At 34.0% G+C, this 18,024-nt stretch overlaps 1 protein-coding gene across 1 annotated transcript in view; it reads left to right on the forward strand.

The window, feature by feature from the left end:
• The window catches only part of RYR2 (ryanodine receptor 2), a 380,761-nt gene that overhangs the window by 320,110 nt on the left and 42,627 nt on the right, over positions 1-18,024 (forward strand). The window contains exons 76-83 of the mRNA XM_058801183.1: positions 3,782-3,885; positions 4,427-4,478; positions 4,612-4,665; positions 6,296-6,319; positions 12,301-12,400; positions 13,291-13,370; positions 15,275-15,351; positions 16,726-16,799. Coding sequence (XP_058657166.1) covers positions 3,782-3,885; positions 4,427-4,478; positions 4,612-4,665; positions 6,296-6,319; positions 12,301-12,400; positions 13,291-13,370; positions 15,275-15,351; positions 16,726-16,799 — 565 coding nt within the window. The remainder of the gene's footprint in view (positions 1-3,781; positions 3,886-4,426; positions 4,479-4,611; positions 4,666-6,295; positions 6,320-12,300; positions 12,401-13,290; positions 13,371-15,274; positions 15,352-16,725; positions 16,800-18,024) is intronic.

The raw sequence follows: 18,024 nt of genomic DNA on the forward strand, positions 1-18,024 counted from the left end.
AGAATCCTCTTGGCAGGGACATGAAGATTTTTCCCAGCAGTGAAGTGTTAGAGCCATGTCTTTAGCCTTGCAAATAACTACAGTAATTTCCATTTAAGTCTGGGGTCCTCATCCCTTACAATTGTCTCTCTGAAAGGTAGCAGCTTGGGCAAGAAACTAGGAACTGATTCAGTCCCTTGGAGGTCCAACAAAACACAATCTGAAACAAGTCTTTTTATTGTAAGGGGAGCCTGCTCTCTGTAATAGAGAGAGGAAGAAAACCATAAAATTTCTATTAGCAAAAAAAAAATTATAATCTGCTTTTACTGCTTAAAGCTTATGCCTAAAACCAGTCACCCAAGCTGTAAACAATTTTGAAAATTAGGATCAAAATAGTGAAAGGGAAATCAACAGCAATGAGCTCAACACAGACAGACTTTGGAAGTTCAGTTTTGCTAGCACACATGCAGCATTAATTTATAGTGGCATCCTTATTTTATGAGCAATATTATTCTTACTCTGAAAATACAAGAGACTTCTACAAATGTTTACTTTGGATACAGCCTTTTAAACTGATATCCTTATGTATCCCAACACAATGCAAGTGTTGTAAATAGTGCAGGTTCAGTCTCAAAAATAATTCTATTTTAGCAGTTTGGAGCATGAGTGTGCATGTGTACACGTGTGCATGTACGTGCAGGTGTGTGCACGTAAGGAAATAGCCTAGCATGGTAATTTGCCTTCATTGACATAAAGGATTATCTCCTTACCTCCATGATGAACCCATATATCTGCTAAGTTTATTAATAAATCCTTGCCAACCAGTAGCTTGAGTGAAAAACTTCCTCTGAGAGGACAGAAACAGACTGACCTGGCTTTTATATCATCCTTTATTTAAAAAAAGGAAAAAAAACCTACAGTAATTCCCTTTTAATTCCCCAAAAATATGGATTTGTGTGTTTCCATTGCTCTCTTTGGGAGACACGTATTGCACCTTTCATTAAAAAGAGCACACAAAACTCCATCTGTCTTTTAAATATATTTACATCACATTCTTGCTGCCTTAGAGCACTCACTCCCAGAAGGGTGAGAATTTGAGTTTCAGCTTTGTGAATCTGACACAGAATGTTTTGTGGATGTCATGAAAGATGTGTTTGTGTTGCTGGTGAAATTTCCTCTTAGGGAAACTATACCCTGGTTTAGCAAGGAGTTAAAAGTTTATTGAACTGTCAAGATGGAATCACAGCCTAGGCTATGGTAGCAGAACTCATCTGGAAGGGGAGAAAGGGGGAGCCTTGGGCTCTCTGATGTATTCTTGAAGGGTTGTCTGAAGTTTCTGGACAGTTCACATATTAAATAGGAAAATTAATTGATCCAGGACCCAGAAACCATAGGCAAGTTCCCTGTCCTTTAACTCTGTCTAGTTAGTACACTACAATCTTTTTTACCATAGTGAGTTCTTTCTCAATACTGAGAACCTTGACCATTCTTTTCTGCTAAGTAAAAATTATTGAAAGGAACAAATACAGTCAAAGCTGTTTTATTGCTGACTTTGCCAGATCCCAGTGATTTATGGATGGGTGGTAAAAGCCTTTTCTGGGATTTGGGAATTAAGCATTTCCCTCACATAAAAGCAGAGAACTGAACTTACACTTGCAGTTTTTCTCCCTCAATCTTCTCTCCTTAAGTCTGTTATACAGAAGTGAATCTTCTTCTTCCACTTGTGAAGTTAAAGGATAAAAGAATTCACTTGTGCTCTTTTTGAGGAGTTTAATTGTGCTGATTCTTAATTCTGATTCAACATATCAAGCCTCTGAGGCAACTAGATTTTTATGTTTGATGTTAGCATCGTAAGATATTCAGCACTTTTTATTAATTGTAAAAATGCTTCTGCTTAAATAAATAGGTTATATGAACACAAGCTTATTTGACATAATTGTTGGTGGATAATTGGACATAATAAATTGTAAGAACAATCTGTTTAATAGAAATTTAGATTATATAAAATATTAATAATACAATAAAATTATATAAAATAATATTTTTTAAATCTTCAACATTTAGAAATGACAGCTAAAACTTACCCAACCTATTTGTTTTACCCTCTTATGTTACATTCAGGTAAAGCTTTTTGTTTTACACTTAAATAATTGTAGGGCAAATGTCTCAAGATGGTGAATATTAAGCATACTTATTTGCCAGAAATTTTAGAAAACCACTGATTCTAGTGTTCATGCTGTGCTTAATAATGTCATTGGTGAATTTGATCCTCCATTTAATTTCAATAAATCTATGTAAACTGGTAACACATTAACACAACTTCTGCACTTTTGTTTCATCAGTTTTTATAGCATTAAGGAGATATCCTGGTTGATAACATTATGAAGTACAGAATACTGACAGTTAATTAAAGAGAAGGTCAGTGTTCTAAATGAGATTGAAATAAAGAGCAGGGGAAGACATCCATAATTGTTCTGGTCTTGTTATTGATACTGTAAATATCATCACATACTGAAAAATGTGACATGAACCTTGTATGGCCATCATAGAATGGCACATGGAACAACCATTGTGCATAGACATCAGCTGAAGGGAATTCTTAGCTGCAGCCAGTCATGTTTGGTACAGCTGCATGAGAAAGGTGGACTTCACAGGCCCATAGAAATAGTAGTATTCATAGAAAGCTATAGGCATTCCCACAGGAATCTCTCTGGCATGAAAAATTTGTGTTCGTAATAGACAACAATCCATTTTCCTCATATCTCTGAAGTGGCCAACCTATCCTTATTGCTTAAAAGAGAACATATGGCAATATAATAATGTATTACTCATTCTGTCCTATCAATGCATGGAATTCTTTTTATGTGTATTTTGGTGTATAGTGCTAGATGAAAACAAGGGCAAAGAGTGGGCATAATTTATTCAACCAATTTTCTTTGAGCTTCTATATTCTTCATAGAAAAAAGTGTCTGGATGAAGCAATTTTGTTAATAACTTGATAGGCAAAACTTTCTTTCTGAAAATGCCTTTTGGCAAACTATAACAAGTCAGAGATTTGTATAGATGCTTTTCAGAACACCACTTTCGTTGTTGTCATTGTAGTATTTAGGACCACATTTTCTTTCAAAGAAAGGCAACTAGAGCTAAAACTGAAACTAAAGCTAAAACTTTCAGTCTAAAACTGAAAGAAAAATAGCCACATGAAAAAACCCTTTTTATGCATTTATATTTATTATTGAATGATATATAATATTTTTTGTACATTATTGATTGTACATGTCCTAAAATTCTACATCCTGCCAACATTAGTGTTGTTGCTAGACTGGAGCTGTCTAAAACTATTGGTAAACTTCAGGTTTGGGTTTCTTCTCCCTCAAAGTCACTCAGAGTTTCTCAGTGAGCATTATACCTAGCATAGACTTGAAACAGGATTTTCATTTTTATCTGATGAAGCTCGTTAACATAGCAACAGACAGTGTAATAATAAATGATGGCATGTGGTTTCCACTAGTTCTGGATAACAGAGTAAGACTGAAGTTATTTTCTGAATCTAGGGAAGAGAGTTGATTTTTATGAGGAGAAGAAATCCAAAGCTTTGCAAGGGGCATCATCTTTGTAAGTCTTCATGGTCATAAACGCAGTCGGGGTTCAGTTTTGTCATACTTTGCTTGGAAGTTGCTTCCTCCTGATTGTTCAAATCAAAATTACCTGTTAATATTAAATGATTAGAAAATTGCACAGAGTGAAAAAATTTTCACTATAGAGAATTAAATATACTTTTAAATTATTTTTTTCCTTAAAGAAACCTGGAGAGGAACCACCAGAAGAAGATGAAAGCCTTAAAAGAGTTGATCCTTTACATCAACTTATTCTGCTATTCAGTCGAACAGCCCTGACTGAAAAATGGTAGGGATGGTGTGAGACACTTCAGAGTGTATGCAGATTTTCAGATTACTCCTGTATTTGAAGTCATATATGTCTCTTTTCAAGCGAGATTGCATAAGCTAGGCCAAACCGTGCATATGAACATACGGTGAGTTTGAGTTACACTCAAACCTCTTTAGCTTGTGGTATGTAAAGAGATTTTAGTATGACTTTTTCATAGCTATGGATACTGTGTTCAGGGCTCACTACTCCTCTGTCTTGTGTCTATGTTCCCTATTGACAGTTACATTCTGAGTATGAAATATATTCTAAGTATAATTAAAAATTAACTATATTCACTTTACTGGAAGGTGTTTATGAACTTCTGAGTACTGTGTTTGTAGCTGGCTATACTTTTGTATTTGCATAAGTTAATAAAGTCTTCATTTTTCAAAAATATTTTAGTAATTATGAGCATAGAAGTTATTTTAAAATATTTTTAAGATGTTTAAAAATATTTTGCCACTTCAGTTCTACTGTAATTAATCTTTCTCATTTTACCTTTCCTCTGTCTGTTAACCAGCAAACTAGAAGAAGATTTCCTGTATATGGCTTATGCTGACATTATGGCAAAGGTAACTTGTTTGATACCTATTGCTTATTTTGTGTTTTAATTAGCTTAGTTTAGAAGATCAAGATAATTAATTTGTAAAGTGTTACCTGTAAATTTTGAGTTATCAGCAATGTTTTCTTTCTACATGGTATCAGAGCTGCCATGATGAAGAAGATGATGATGGTGAAGAAGAAGTGAAGAGTTTTGAAGTAAGAATATACTTGCTTTGTTTTTCATGTCATGTTAGACATTATTTCATAGCTTCCAGCTGACATTTATGTTTTTTGGTTCATGGCTTACTGCAGCTTATTATGCCAGTGAACTGCATGTCACAAGCTGGATATGGCAGGTATAAGTCCCCAGATTAATATTAGTGAAATAAAAACATGCACAGTATTACATAAGATTAAATAGAGAATAATTGAGTAGATCTAAATTTATCTCATTTAACTTTAACTTTTTTAGTTAGGTATTACAGATAGTAACTTAGTCTAAAAGTCTGATAATAACAGACTTAATCTTTTAAATTATTCTGTCCTACCATTAGTTTGGATTTTTGAAATACCATAATACTACTTTTTGCAGTAGTCATTTACATTCAGTACCTACAATTTATACAGTAGTTTTATGTTCACGTATATGTTAGTACTTCTTAATAAAATGTGATGAACTTCTGTTCATTGGTACTGCTAAGAATTTTTGCTTGTGTTGACAACAGGAGCTCTATATTTATTACTGTTTAATGTTGAGTTTTTAGTGATCATCACTGTTTAAGGATATACACATGAGTTAATTACAAGTGTAAGAGTTGAGTCTTTGTCCTGTGTTTGCTCTGGGATCTGTCTCTCTTTTTCCATTAATAAAATGGCATTTGCATGAAATTTTTCTCTTCTGAGGGGCACTGAGGGAATTAGCTCTTTAATATTTTTAATATTTTAATGTGTTTTGGCATATAACAATTCTGACATTAAAAGGTGTCTCTTGTGTCTTTCAAATCAATTACTATTTACTTTTCATATCTCTACTAAAACAAAGAAACATGAAATAAATACTTCTATTATTTTTTTTAAATTCTAAATATAAGGATTGATTTGCTGTAAAACTATCTGTGCTGTTCTGATTATTGAGGAGTGGTTTGGGTCATTTTTACTTTTATTCCATTTTTTTATGGACATAGAATGTTCTGTATGTTTTCTACATGATGCTGCATGATATAACACTGAATTATTTAAGTACATATTCCCTATTTGACTATATAAAGAAATCAGAAGGAATATAAATACTAAATTCTTTTCAATCACTCAGAAGTCCAGTTGAGTTGCAAGTAATATGCTCAAAATATAAAGTTTTGTTTCTTGGTAAATATCTCATTATGAGCCCAGATTTCAGCATGTTTTTTTGAATTTTCTTTCTTTTGCCCTGGGAATGCAGTATATGACATACCACTGACAAAGACTATTCATTCCTATAGGGTCTTAGCAGTTAGCCTCTACATGCTTGTTAGATATCAAAACTCTCATGCTTATAGATATGAAAATTTTTAAATAGGAAGTCATTGAGGTGTATGAAAAATCTATCAGTAAGAAATTTGTTAGTGCTCCTTACCTAAATTGTAATGGGTTCTTTGTTTAGCATTCAATTTTTTGTCTTGAGAGAAGATCCTACTCATCTGTTTCTCTTTATTATTTTTCTTGTAGCTGTGAAACTTATGTTTAAATAATGTATTTATATGGTCAAAAGAAAAATTTGTGTATGTATTTGGTCAGTCACCTACAGAAAAAAAATTTGGACTTCTTTTTCTTATTACTATTTCGCTTCTTGTCCTTGCCCTTCCTTAAGGTGACAGGATCACAACGCAGCAAGGTAAAACAAAAAAAAAATATGTGTGTATTTGTCTGGGTCTAATTTTGTGATTTTTCAGGCCCAACATCTTGGATAAGTTCAACTAAAGGGTCTTGATATAATTTTTAACATTTCAGTTTCAGCATGACATCTCTACCAAGCCCTTTTTGTGCACAAGCTCTTTAAAGATTTCAGGAATTATTTATGCAGAATATGCCGTGTAAAATTGTGATACTGTTTTGGGGAAAACAGAGTGTTGTTTGGCTTGTTCATGTTGTTTTGCTGTTCATGCCTTTTGTGCATCAGTTATGTTTCTGGGTTTAACTTAATTTGAATTAGTAAAACAACTTATGTGGTTATTAAGGGAAAGTAGTTGAACTTTTCTTCTGTATCTTAGCAGAGATGTGTTTCTGATGTAGTGGTAGAATTCTGTTTCCAATATTTGTCACAGAGAGAGCATCAATCATAGTCCATGTCTGATTTAGATCCTTTGGAACTGAGTTCTCAGCCTTCAGCATTATAGTATTTGACAGAAACTCCTTAGATACTCCTTACCTTAAATGATTCCTACTTCTTCTATGTTTTTTCTAAGAACATAGAGGCAATAGCTCTGAAACTTCATTGTTAATTGTTTTATTGGCTCTGTTTCTTGCTCAGCCTTTTGTGTGTTATCAAGAAAGCCTCGCCATTTGTTTCTGAAAGTTGTCCCATGGCTATGTAGCTGACTATTTGCCTGCTTCATGCAGATCAAAGTCTCAGTTCCCACTGTTGACTCAGGCCACTTGTTGGTGGTGCTGCAAGGCTGATATTCTGGGAGAAGGTATGGTGTGTGGAGTAGCTAGTTTTTGGTTCTGAGAGGGTTAAATACAGTTATTTGTTCTGTGGTTAATGACAGCTAGAGTAAGTAAAGATTATTTGCATGAGATTTGAAATTCACAGATTTAGCTAATGGCCTGACTTCAGTCAGTAACTTCAAATTTCATTTCCTATGGCAATTGTAACCTTCTCCATGGAAAGGAGCAAGGAGATTTTGGTATTTTGTTTGCTAGCCTTCTATTAACATTGACATCACAAAAGAAAGAGGTTCCCCGGCATCTGTGGGGAGAGATGATGTATTTCAGGATCAACTTTACTCTTACACCTCCAAAAATTTGCACAGGTCTGTTCCATATGGCTTCATATGATAAAGGCATTATTCTCGAAGATGAATGTGCTCACAAAAATTTATTTAAAAGGTATTGTAATTATTTTGAACAAAGTGCATATCAAAAACCCCAAAGGAAATATATAAGGAATCAAATAATATAATTTCTTCTTTTTTCATTCCAACAATTCAGCTATTCAAATACTACATATCTATCACTCTGCTTACCTCGTTATCACTAAATCTTATATGCTCCATAACATTTTTTTTCTTGCTGACTGTGAAGTATTTTAAAAGGGAACAAAAGCACAACAAGAAATAACCCTTGCTTTCTTCATACATGGCATCAATCAGTTGTGCAGATGTGAAAGTGTACATACCAGATGCGTGTGTCTTTGTTTGTGTATTTGTGTGTTTCTTTCTGTCTGGTAATCAAACATCAATGTTGAAGGCAGTTCTTTTATTCTATCCTGTGTATCCATGTGAAAAGTGTGACTGTTCAGTTTGTTTGGGGATAAAAGTCTATTGCTCCTCTAGACTTTAAAAATGTGTGGTGTTTGAAGTCTTGGATTCTTTTGCATTCAGAGCAAGAGAGATATTTGGGCAAGCTTAGAATGTGATAAAAATGCCAAGTGTCTTTTATTGACAATTCTGTTGCTCATATCTCATGCAGGGTAGTCTTATTTTAGTACAATTAATTTAAATTGGGTTAATAGTGTGAACGGTAGATGTGACAACAATGTTCTCTGTATGTCAGTATGTTCCTGTCAACATTTACCTGCTAGTATTTGCTTTGAGTTGTTACAGATGTCTTTGCCCCGTCCCCTTTGTCTCAAAGTTAACTTTTTGTCTTGTTGAACAGATGCTCAATTGAGCAACCTGTAAAGTTGGTGTCACTGTCTCCTTTGATTCCATCTGATAAGAAATTCTTTTAAATCTGTTTCACTAGCTAAATGCAAATAATTTTCTGCATTTGAGTCACTCCTACATATTAATGTGCACTAAATACTTGTAGGATGGGAACTCAAAGAAGGAATCAAAATTTAGCTCTTATTTTTAAACTCATTTGTATTAAATTGATTCAAATTGACTCTTCACAGGAAGAAAAGAAATGGAGGAAATAGAGCTTCCTATGTCAGTTCTTTTCATTCCTGTTACTGGTAGCAACTTTTTTAGTAGACTTCTTTACTCACAAATTTTTTGACAAAATGATACATTGTGCTGTCACTTTCCTCAGACAAAAATTTTCATGTTTCTTTTCATACAAATAATGCAACCTCATAAAGGTCCAGCCCTTTGAAGGTGATTACCTGTATCTCCTACTATTACAAATCCTGAATAAACCACTGAGTGTCCATATACGACAAGTTTACAAAAAGTAACTATTTATTCTGTTAATTAAGATCAGACTCCATATTCAATTTATCAGTTCTAAGAAGGTAAACATTCAAATAACTATGCAAAAATGTGTTTTTCATCAGTTTTCTCTACATGTAATGGATTGTATGGAACCTAATATATGGTTTCACTCCTACACTACAGAATACGTTATTTATTAATACAATAGTTTGGGTTGGAAATGACCTTTAAAGGTCCTTGAGTCCAAACCCCTCACAACAAGTGGTGATACTTCAATGATGAACTCCAAAAGAGGGATTTAGAAAAAAATAATATTTTTTATAGAGCAGAAACCAACATATATTGAACTTAAAGGATTGAAATGTTTATAAATATGTATCTATAAAAAGGTACAGAAGTATTATGCATGAGTACTTGATATTTTAATTACATAGCTTATACTTATGCATGCCTGAAATTGAAATGAACAGATGTTTTGACAGTGTAAGTCCTGCCTAATAGGATTTGTTTTCTAGACTAAGCAGAAGTCTTGAAAAAATATGAAGACAATTCAAAGGCGAAGCATTCATCTTCTAATAGCTGAGTTGAAAGCAATTTCTGTTCTTTACATATTTTCTTATTTTCTTAAGCTTAAGTTCATGATTTCATATTAAAAAGAAAAAAAGCTCTGTAAAAGTAGGATCTTATGCCAGTGGTCTGTATTTTGGATCTTAGTGGTGGCAGCAAACAAACCTCTCCATATGTCCTAGCTCAAAGGGAGACTACAATAATCAGTCTCTGTATGAATTACAAGAAGGTTTAAGAATTTCAGTTGTCAGTTAAAGTTTCTCTTTAGTTTTAGCAAGTTTGTTGTCTACAAATTCAAATTAAAAATTGTGGTTTTGCCTGATTTATTTTGGCGTATGATTGCTCATAATGATTTAAACCCCAAAAACCTGAAAGAAGTAGAAAATATTTGGACCTCTACTTTCAAAGAATATGATTTAGATGTTTCCTTGCTTTGGTAGAATGCTGGAAAAAGTCCAGAGAGACTATGAGACCACATGTATGTACATTTATAAGTGGTCAGCTTTTTCTTATATGAGTGGAAATCATCCAAGATGAAATAGATTTGTTCCTCATTGAGGATTGGGGTTTGGGGTTTGTTTCTTCTGTGTTTTCTTTGGTTGGTTGGTTGTTTTTCCTTTTTGTTTTTTTTTGTTTTTTTTTAATTCTGTTCAGTTATTTTAAATGTTTCATTTAGTGAAGTATTTTTGCTATTGTTGTAATGGCTTGGTGAATGACAGAAAGCTCAAATCATTGGCTAATTACTTTGGTCGTTTCTTGACTTCAACTGGCAAGCAAGTGGATAAAGTGCAAAAATCTGAAACTGGTAGCACAGATAACAGTGTAAACAGTAAGCACCTCTTAGAGAAATGGTGATAACCTTATTCATTTAGTATGCATTGTAGGCAATGGGTGGCCCTCTTCATGTAAATTCTGCCATCACATATATATTTATATATATGTGTTGAGTTGGCAGGGAGAAAGCAACAGTGAAAATGCATTGTGAAGCTGAAGAAGGAACCATGATCTTTATGGGTTATCATCAAAGAATGGTTGCTTCTAAGAGAAATGCCTGTGGTGTTTTTGTTGGTGAATTGGTTTGGTGTTTGTTTTCTTTTTTGGTCTGTTTTGTTACTAATATACTACACATCTTGATTTCCATGGGAAATGCCACTTTTCTCATGCTAAGCTGTTTGGCAATGCCTCTTTCTACTGTTCTTATATACTGCCATTGCAAGAAGTTAGTCTGTAGATTATGCAGATTCATCCTCACTGTAAGCATTCTTATAAATCTTTGATATTCTTATAAAAAATGTTGCACAATGAAAGTAGTATAGATGGTGTTAGGCTTGTGAATAGTAAATTTTGCAATGAAAGAAAGATGAAAAGGTGTTGGGTCTAAAACTAAAAGTATCTAGAAATAGGAAATAATTTTTAAGAAAAGAAAGGCTGATCAACTTTCAGAGGCTTCTGAAGCAAATGAAAATATTTTATTGTAGCCATACTGAACCTTTGATGTCATGATTTTCTGGTAGTTTGTGTGTATGTGGTGTGTGTGTGCGTGTGAGTGTATGTTTCTGTTTTGTTTTTGTTGAACTCCCAGGAAGAGGTTTAAACATGAAGGCAAAACTTTTAAACCCTAGCATGGCTAAATACAAAGCAACGCTGCCATTTTTTTTTCCTTTTTGTGCCTCCATCTAGATCCGTCACATAATTTAAAGCAAAAAGAAAGATACAATTTAACCACAGGAGAGCTAATAGTGTGAAAAAAAAACCCTGATGAATTTTGTTTCCGCAGCACGATATTATCAAAGATTTAAGAAACAAATTTGCCAGCCTCGGCGAGAACTCTCTGGTAACAGCATAAATGTCTGTGTTGGTTTGCTTTTGAGTTAAAGGTTTCTTTTTCATTCATTTGAACATATTTCTCTTTTTTACCTCTTCTTTTTTAATTTATTACTCATATCCTCTATTTAGCAAGCCTTCATTTTTTAAACCTCTTCCATCTTCCAATGTATTTTTTCTGTAACTTGGATGGAAAGTTTATGGCAGCAAAGCTGTCATTCTGGCTACTTCTGCTGCAGCTGTTCCTGCTTCTAGGTCATACATGTTTTGGGCGTTGTGTTTTTGGACATGATACTAACTAATTGTGTCATGTTCCTTTTGAGTAAGCTTTTTACCACGCCATCTGATGGACTCACTGTCATAGGGCTCTATGCAACTTCCATTTTGCAACTTATACTGCTTAGTCATCCTCAATTCTCCAGCAAACTTCAATTAACCTGATGAAAGTTGAAACTCTTCTGGAATTAACTGTGCCTTTATGTTTGCTCTTTATGCTCGTTATGTTTTCAGTAGTAGTTTAAATTACAAAAAAAGAAACTTCACCATTGCTCAAGCAACGCCATGCAGTATTGTTTGTTGCCGCTAGAGAATACAAAATATAAAAGCACAGTGTATTCTATCAAATATTCTGTAAGTAGGAGTGCAATCTATATTGTAATATAATGATATGTTTTGAAAAAAATTCTGAGATGTTTCTTTTACTCTGGTATTCAGCAACAACTTACAACTCGAGAGTCACATACTGAGCAGTATGAAGTTATGGTCACACTATAGAAGATTATTAAGAGTATGAACTGTTGCACAAAAACACAGCACAAAAGTGCAAGTTTGATACATGCAGTATATATCATGAGCATGGGCTTTGAACTAACCTAATGATTCACAATTGAGATGACTCTTTCCAGATAAACTGCTAAAAGCATATCAAAGAAAAATACCAAGTGGAGATTATTACTTGAACCTGTTAATTATTTGTCCAATAGCCTTGTATGTATTAAAATGGCTCATGATGTTGCCATAGAGCCCATATACTAAGACAAAACCAAGAACCTTTGGAGGATTGATAGTAACTCAAATCTCATGTTAAATGACCGGAATTTTTATTCAGGAAAAAGAAATGGAAAAGCAAAAACTTCTGTATCAACAAGCCAGACTGCATGATCGAGGTGCTGCTGAGATGGTTCTGCAGACAATCAGTGCAAGTAAAGGTAAGGTTTTGGTGTGTAGATTAAATTTTAAACCTTATTTCTAATGAACTTTGAAGTGATTTTATGTTTTATTTGGCACAACATGCATATGTTTGGCTCTAAGATTTGCTTTCAAAATTAACTTGAAATTTCAAAATTTTTGACAGCTAATCCAGAAAAGTATAATGAATAATTTTAATGAGATTATTGTTTCTCTTGTAGTTGCAATTAATTTTTCTAGTGCTAATTTTAAGGATGTGTGAATTACTTCATAGCTTTAGCAGCACTGAATGACAAAATGGCCCTTAAATTCTGGAATGTGTACAGTTCTGAAGTAGGTGTGGACTTAAGTTCTTTTGTTATTTCCCATTCGTCAAATAACTGCTTTATTGGTGTACTTTGATAAAACATTTCAAAAGTTTAAATTATGATTTTTTTCCCCATAGAAACCATCTTATTCTAAGGTTTTATGATTTCACTTTTTTTCTTTTGTGATTTGTTTCCACAATAGTGATGTTTTTAAAACTCCTGATTATAAATTTTGTTTACTGTAATTAAATGCTTGGGTCACTGTCATTTTCTAAATAAACCAGAAGGAAACATCCAGATTTTCATGCAGAGGGGACATATTGGTAATTTTGAAAGCCAGCTTATCATTGTGAGCCCACCCTTAAATCAACTGTTTGATGCTCTAGTGATTGAAACATGGCTTATATTCCCTGAACTTAGTTATTCCTGCCTTATATTTTGCTTCTTCTGTGTACTTTATATGCATTACACTATGTCTGTAGGCACTCATGAAGAAATTAAGGAAAAATAGGTCAGTTTTACAATTCATTTAATGGATAAAATAATAATACAACATTATTATTTTTAATATGATCCAAAAATATATTTTATAATATTTTAAGGTGAGATGGGGCCAATGGTTGCAGCAACCCTAAAGCTAGGAATTGCAATCCTAAATGGAGGAAATTCTACTGTTCAGCAGGTAAGATACTAGTTTGTTCTACCTTTCTAGCCAATATAGGTCTCTATACCATGGTCATTATTGCTGTAGTAGTCACTGTCACATACTGTTTATCCTCTTACTCCTGTTTGCAGAACAAAATCGTATACAAAAGTACCCTGCTTGATGGGTATTTATTATTTGTTTACAAGGCTAAAAGGTTTGTTTTGCACTTCAGTTGAAAGGCAGAAATTTTATGTTATATCATTTACTTCTGTAGGAATTCTTAGGGAAGGAAGGCTTTCTTGGGAGATTGTCATTGTCCTATAGCCTGAAGAGCAAAATTGCTGACCCCAGTCTTCACTAACTTCACAACTTCAGAAGTCCTTAGCTTATGCAATGAGACTCTTGCTGATAAAAGCAGAGAAAATCCTGAATAACTAATCCATTGTAAGATATTTGGTTCCCAGTGGACAAGTCTGGTATGTTAAAAGAATCCTGCAGTGCTGTAGAGGCTGATATAGGGTATGTTCAGGGTTCTGTACTAACTGAAGATTCCTATGTTGAGAAGGGTGTATACCTGCCATTACTAAATTATTGCAGTATAGTTTACAGAACACAGACAACTGGGAGCAATTAAGGTCCCAAGTGAAGCTGCTGAATGCAACCAAAATAATGTTCTTTTCAGGGGGTGTCATTGCTAGGAATTGACATGAAAGACTACAAGTAGTGTAGAAATTATTTGCTTGAGCCACTGCCAGTTCTTTGTGATGTCATGATATTAAATTGGAAAATCGTAAAATTTCTAATCCTACAATCTGTTTTTAAAAATCATTTGATGAAGACTTAATGAATCAAAATGCAGGGAACAATAAGTATTTTTAGATTGGTAGGAATGCTACTACTCAAAATTACATTCTTAAAACATCAAAGCATCAATTGTACAGTTAGAATTCTTGGTTTTTTTAGTTCCCTCATTTATACATGTTTCTTCTGGTGTTATGCTCAACATTCCAATTTCCCTTTAGATCCTAAGATCAGCTTTTTAGTCTTCCTTGAGAATAATGGTATGGGTGGGGGGAGAGGAACAGTAATGGTTTTTAAAAGTTATTATTATCATCCTCCTCTGGAGTTCTTTGCTTTGATTGGTATAATGTTGTTGATTGGGGTATTCTTTTTCTGTAATCTTGAGTCTACTTGGGTTAACACTGATATGTTTTGGTAACGCTGTCTGCCTACGTGCTGCCCATTTTGGAGGTTACTTATCATCCACTTTTCCTATTATTTTTGCAAAAATAGTTTTACTTCATTCACAACATGAATTCTTGTAGCTTTCCTATGAAGATTGACCTTTAGCATTCTGGGTTTTCTTACAATGGAGAGCTCTGGTATCATCCTATCTTTTTGCTCAACAATGCATTGCATTCTAGAATCACAGTTCACTCAGTAAATTCTTGGTATCACAATCTGTTTTCAGATAGTTATTCCACATTATAGTAAAGCTAAAAAAATTTAAAATATGCTCAAATTAATGCTAACATACTATTACAGCTAAAATAATTTAAAATAAACTGAGATTAAGAAAAACCTTTTCTGGTGTTGAAACAATAGTGTCAACATAAATTTTTAGCCTAGTAGTAGCAAAACTGCATTTGTATTAAACTCTAAATTCTTCTGGCTGTGTTGACTTTAGTTACTATCTTCATTTTCCATGCTTTAGGAAGGCATAACCAAGATGTATGACCTTTTCTGTAAAGTACATAAGCATTAAATGTTGCTTTTGGTTTTGATATCTGTATTTTTCTCTTCAAGGGTCTTTAATATTAGAGATATTTCCAAACACCAACATCACTAATAGTATTGAATACATATAGTCTTAAGTTACCTAGGTTGTTATTATAATAGGAATATTAACTCTCTGTGTAAATTATTTGTGCTTGCTGCAGAAAATGCTTGACTACCTCAAGGATAAAAAGGATGTGGGGTTCTTTCAGAGCCTTGCTGGTCTTATGCAGTCCTGTAGGTAAGAAAGCATCAACTTGAAAAATTTATTATTTTGCATGGATGTTTTGTTCTATGGAATTTATAGTTCTGGAATGATCCTCTACATAGTTGTTGCAAACAGCACTAGGGGTTTATAAGGAGCTAGATTTGGGTTAAAGGACAGGATGATGCTCGTGGGGGAAAAATATTGGTGATATGGATCTACTTTGTAAGAAAGCTCTTTCCAAAAATATTTACAGAATTTGAGTCTACCTGAGATACGGCAGAAAACAACTCCAGAGTTAGGAGCATTCCTCAGAGGCAGATACTTAACTCTGGAGCCATCCAGTAGTCCTGCAGAGATCAGGTTAATGATCAATTATAAGTAAGCACAAAAGGTATTGGGAAACTCCGGGTTTGTTAGAATTAGTCATAAGACTTCTTAGAAGTCAGAAAAAGTAAGGAAATATCTGATTTCATATGAAATTAATGAATTTTAATAAATTGAGGTGATACTATGACATTTTTGTTCATTCAGGTTTATTTATTTATATTAATTCTATATATAAATGTATGTGTTTAAATGTTTTATACATAATTTCTAAGAATAAACTATATCAGTAAATGATGTATTAGTGAACATAAAACATAGGACTAAAAGGGGCTCCCTGGATCAGGTGATTCAGTCTTATATCCAGGGTATCACATTTGTATTCTTTTTTCTTAATTATGTATTCTTTTTTCTTAATGCTGTCTGTGGCCAAGTTTCATTTTGAAATCAGTGAGCAGTGAGGTTTCTTGCCAGCAGAGGTTCTGTCATAGTTCTGTGTTAATCTAACTTTTATAACCATTTTTGCTTATGAACAAAAGTTATCCCTGGCCAGCTGTCATGCAAAGCCCTGAAAGGCAGAATCTCACAGGTTCACAAATGAGATGTGTGAGGTATCGTCCTTCCTTGAATCTGGTTAGTTGAATACATATTCCCTTTTGGCAGCTTCAGTTTTTCAGAATGTGGAAGGAGAGAAACACTGAATGGAACTAATAATGACAGTTTCGTAATGGAGCTTGCTGCTTGGTATGAATTGGGTTGTAATACAATAGTCAATAACTTGGCTTCCTTATAGCACCTAAAAAGGAGTATGTGTATCCTAAATGCATACATTCTCCTTTGTTTTGGTCAGTCATACAGAGCTGAATTCTGTGGTCACATTCAGGGCAAAAGCAGGTTCAGCCTGTTTAGCTGAGATTTGTAGTCTCCTAACAGACACATATATCAAGCCACAGAGATGTATCTTTTTCAGACTAGTATGCTTGTAAACTTCAATGAAATCACACATCCTTTTTAACTTCCACAAAATTAAATATTGCATTTATTTAATTAATCACAGGACAAATGTAATTTTTCTCACCGCAGTGTCCTTGACCTAAATGCATTTGAACGTCAGAACAAAGCAGAAGGCCTTGGCATGGTGACTGAAGAGGGATCAGGTACTATTGATTCAACAGAAATTATCCATGACCTTTTTGAAGTTTTGCAGAATCAAGCTGAATTTGAAAGGACCCAGGGGAGGTTTAAGTTAGGCATAAGGAACAGGTTCTTCACCCAGAGAGTGTTTGGGCACTGGAGCAGGCTCTCCGGGGAAGGGGTCACAGCCCCAGCCTGGCAGAGTTCAAGCAGTGTTTGTCTGGACAGTGCTCAGGCACGTGGTGTGACTCTTAGGGTGTCCCATGTGGGGCTAGGATTTAGAATTTGAAGATGCTTATGGGTCTCTTCCAATTCAAGATAGTCTGTGATTCCATGAACCTTGTAAATATGGATCTAGAGGCTGAAGCTAAAACAGGTTTCCTAAAAGTGATTTATGTTTAATTTACATACCTAAGCTATTCCTTATCAACAGTAAATCATTAGCATGTGTTGAGTTTCCAAATGATCTCAGAGGACTGTTTCTCATCATTTTGAAGAAGTGAAGACATTACATGTAAAATTGAAAACATATTCCAGTTACGAACACCAGTGTTTATGCATGTAAAACATTTCAGAAGTCCCCATCCAGTTTCAGCATAGAATGAAATTAAAAATTCCCACCTGATTTCTTGAACTGAAAACCACACCACTTACTTAAGCCATAAATTAAATATAAGAGGTTGATGGAAATCTATCTGCTCTTTGGGAAAAAGTCTGGGAAAACTTTTTCTTTGAAATTTTTTTTTCTATTTGTCATTGGGGAAATATTGCAAAATTTTCACTCTACTTTTGACTTTGAACCAATTTGGCTTTCTATCCTTGGTGTTGTTACTTTGCTTGTCAATTTCTTTCTTCTACTACTCCTTTACTGTGATTGTCTGAGTACATTAAGTTTGTTCTTGTGTGCTTAATAGAACTACCAAACCACATTTTCTTCCCTTATCTTCAGAATTTTTTACAGTGCATTTTTATGTTTAAATCCTACAGTGACCTAACCTTTTAACATGTTTTTATCCTAAAAGCAAGGTAAAAAAGCTTGACTGTATAATCCCTATTGCATTTGAGGGATCATAATTCATACCAGCAACACTGCATATCTCATTGTCCCTTGTGCCTGTAGGTCTTTTATGCGGCCTATTTCTTTAATATTCAACTGCTTAAATAATGATTTTTCACTATTACATTTGCCTGAATGATTTCAAGGCCAGTCAAAAATTCTGCATCTCCGAAAGTGCTCTCACAGTTTAA

This window comes from Ammospiza caudacuta, chromosome 3 (genome assembly GCF_027887145.1).
Source record: "Ammospiza caudacuta isolate bAmmCau1 chromosome 3, bAmmCau1.pri, whole genome shotgun sequence".
NCBI lineage: Eukaryota > Metazoa > Chordata > Aves > Passeriformes > Passerellidae > Ammospiza > Ammospiza caudacuta.